At 43.4% G+C, this 2,608-nt stretch overlaps 1 protein-coding gene across 1 annotated transcript; it reads left to right on the top strand.

Moving 5' to 3' along the window:
• The first annotated feature begins 1,483 nt into the window (after positions 1 to 1,483).
• LOC123174777 (uncharacterized methyltransferase At2g41040, chloroplastic-like) lies at positions 1,484 to 2,493 on the top strand. Its single transcript, XM_044590088.1, has 4 exons — positions 1,484 to 1,537; positions 1,808 to 1,913; positions 2,009 to 2,283; positions 2,389 to 2,493. Exons 1-4 carry the CDS (start codon positions 1,484 to 1,486, stop codon positions 2,491 to 2,493), a joined length of 540 nt encoding a protein of 179 aa, XP_044446023.1.
• Positions 2,494 to 2,608: the final 115 nt, after the last annotated feature.

Genomic DNA, 2,608 nt, shown 5'->3' with positions numbered 1-2,608 from the left:
TCAAAGCTTCATAAACTTCATTAAGTGTGAGAGTATCACGACTGTATAATATGGTGTCTCTAAAATTCGTATAAGAACTTGGCAGTGAACAAAGTAACATTAAAGCAGTATCTTCCTCTTCATACTTAACCTCCATTGCAGCTAGATCAGATATGATCTCTTTAAATTCTGAAATATGATTCAAAACATTACCTCCCTCGGGTAATCTGTGCAGGAATAATTTTTGCTTCAGATGCATCTTGCTGGTGAGATCTTTAGTCATGTAAATCCCTTCCAGCTTTAACCATAGAGCGGCGGCAGTTTTCTCGCTCAAAACTTGCTGCAAAATATTATTATGCAAATGGAGTTGAATTTGTGACAAAGCCTTACAATCAATTCTTTTCTCCTCATCAGTCCAGACCTGAATTATGTTCTTCCCAAAACTATCCAGTGCTTCATCATAGTCAGACTGTGCCAACAACGCCCGCATCTTGACTTGCCATAGGGTAAACCTTGTGTCACGGTCCAGCAGCGGAAAATCGTACTTCATGGATGCCATAAATAGATAAATCTGTGTACACAAAATAGTACAAGCCGGTAGAAAAAATTCTGGACAAAATTAATTTGCGGTCAAACAAACAGAGTAAATAGCACCTGGCAGCGTGTGCATGTAGCAATCCGGAACAAAATCTGATCTTGGCTTCATGTGATGAATAGGAGTAGCACTACTAGTAAAAGTACTAATAGTAGTAGCAATTCTATTTGCTTGATTCGGCCTTCACGTGGAGTTGCAGCGACTCGGCGGATAGGCCTCGGGACTTGATCATGTACGTAGACGTGGAGTAGCAGCAACTCCGTTGCATGGCTGTTGTGGACGGGAAACAGCAGCGGAACTCGGCGAATCTTGTGATTTGACAGCAGCGTGGATTGCTCGGGTAGGAATCGGACCAGCAGTAGAAAAACTGTCGGTCTCGACTTTTAATCGATCTGGCTTCGGATCGCCAGGTCGCGTCGGCGGCGGCGCACTGGACGCCGCAACCCTAATCTCCTGATCTCAAATCTTGGATACGAACCTCAGCTCTGTATACCACTTGTTAGATAATTCGGAGAAATAAACGAGACAGAGAGACACGGATTTTTACGTGGAAACCCTTGCGGGAGAAAACCACGGACGCACGAAGGCGCAATCACTATGAGGAGAATTATTACAAGCACGAGACAACAGGCCGTCTTAGGTGCGACTACATGGTGTATATATGAGGGGCAACACATAGGAGTCCTTGTAGGACAAGTAAACGAGTTGTACTCGTACGCGTCGACGCCAACGCAAAGGCCCACACCGGTTGTACTACGTCTAGTCCAACACGGTACTAGAATTTGGATCACAATTTAACAAAATGTTTGGTGTTATGCCTAGGCGAGGCTTTGGCAGGAACCAAGCTTTGTACTGTTCGTAGGGTAATCAATCGAGAGCTAGGCATAAGTTTAGCAGATATTTTCAGTCATGACCTGCACTGCTGATATTTGGCCACCAGATGCAAAGATTGAACCTCGCATGGTAGATTAGTGACCGAGCTAAATGGTTATATTTATATGGCTGCTGATATCTGTATTTCTGTTGCCTTACTTGCATAGGATGAGTGGTCTCTGCAATCTAGTAGCTTCCACTATTTAACTCTGAAGAGCTAATATTGCTAGCAAGCGATCGTGTATGCTTCGGAAAAGAAGTAGCCTGTTTAATAGCATAGCTTACAGTCGCGCTAAGTCTAAGCGTTTGATGTTATTCATACCATGTGAAACTGATGCTCACTATGCTTACAGATTTCAGGAGATCAAAACAGAGCAGAATGATGCTTCAAAAACTGAGGTGTTCGCATGCCCTGTTTGCTATGAACCGCTGATAAGGAAAGGGCCATCAGGCGTGAACCCTGTATGTCTATAAAGTCCATGAGTTACGTTCATCTCATGCAAATCTGTTGGCTGGGTTAGGATTTCTGTTGTTTTGGCTTCTACATGTGTCCCAGGCCAGTGATTTATAGGTCAGGATTTAAATGTTCAAAATGCAGCAAGTCATTCACCAGCAAAGATATCTTCTTGGATCTCACTGTCACCTCAGGCATGAAAGAATACAGTGAACTGAAGCCTGCTAGAACTGAGCTGTTCAGGAGCCCGCTCTTGTCCTTTCTTTACGAGAGGGGGTGGCGTCAGAACTTCAATCGGAGTGGCTTCCCTGGCCACGATGAAGAGGTACATTTCTTGGCTGCCTCATTCTTCAATTCCATGGCCTTAAGCTGTTACTGCTCAGTGAGAAACTATTTATATTAAGTCGTAAATCTGTCAAAGCCAAGTATTGGGTGCTTCATGTTTTCCTGTTGCAACAAGAAATGATCGCCACTCTTTCATGTGAAGATAATATTCATGTTTTGTGGCTTGTTTTCAAGGAAGTTTGCAAGCTCTGGGGCATACTCATCTGTGATTGCTTTGGACTTTTCTGAGAATATCCTCCGCCGATGATATGACTACAACAAACAAGAAGAAACCTCTATGAACACGTGAGCTTTCCTTCGTGCTTATTTTGAGCTTTTCCTGTGATGATTGAAAAAAGGTCTTGTAACATCCAACATCCAAC

The sequence above is a fragment of the Triticum aestivum genome, unplaced genomic scaffold, assembly GCF_018294505.1.
Source record: "Triticum aestivum cultivar Chinese Spring unplaced genomic scaffold, IWGSC CS RefSeq v2.1 scaffold151179, whole genome shotgun sequence".
In the NCBI taxonomy this organism is placed as follows: domain Eukaryota; kingdom Viridiplantae; phylum Streptophyta; class Magnoliopsida; order Poales; family Poaceae; genus Triticum; species Triticum aestivum.
Note: the sequence above shows the minus strand (reverse complement) of the source record. Positions and strands in the feature narration are given on the sequence as shown.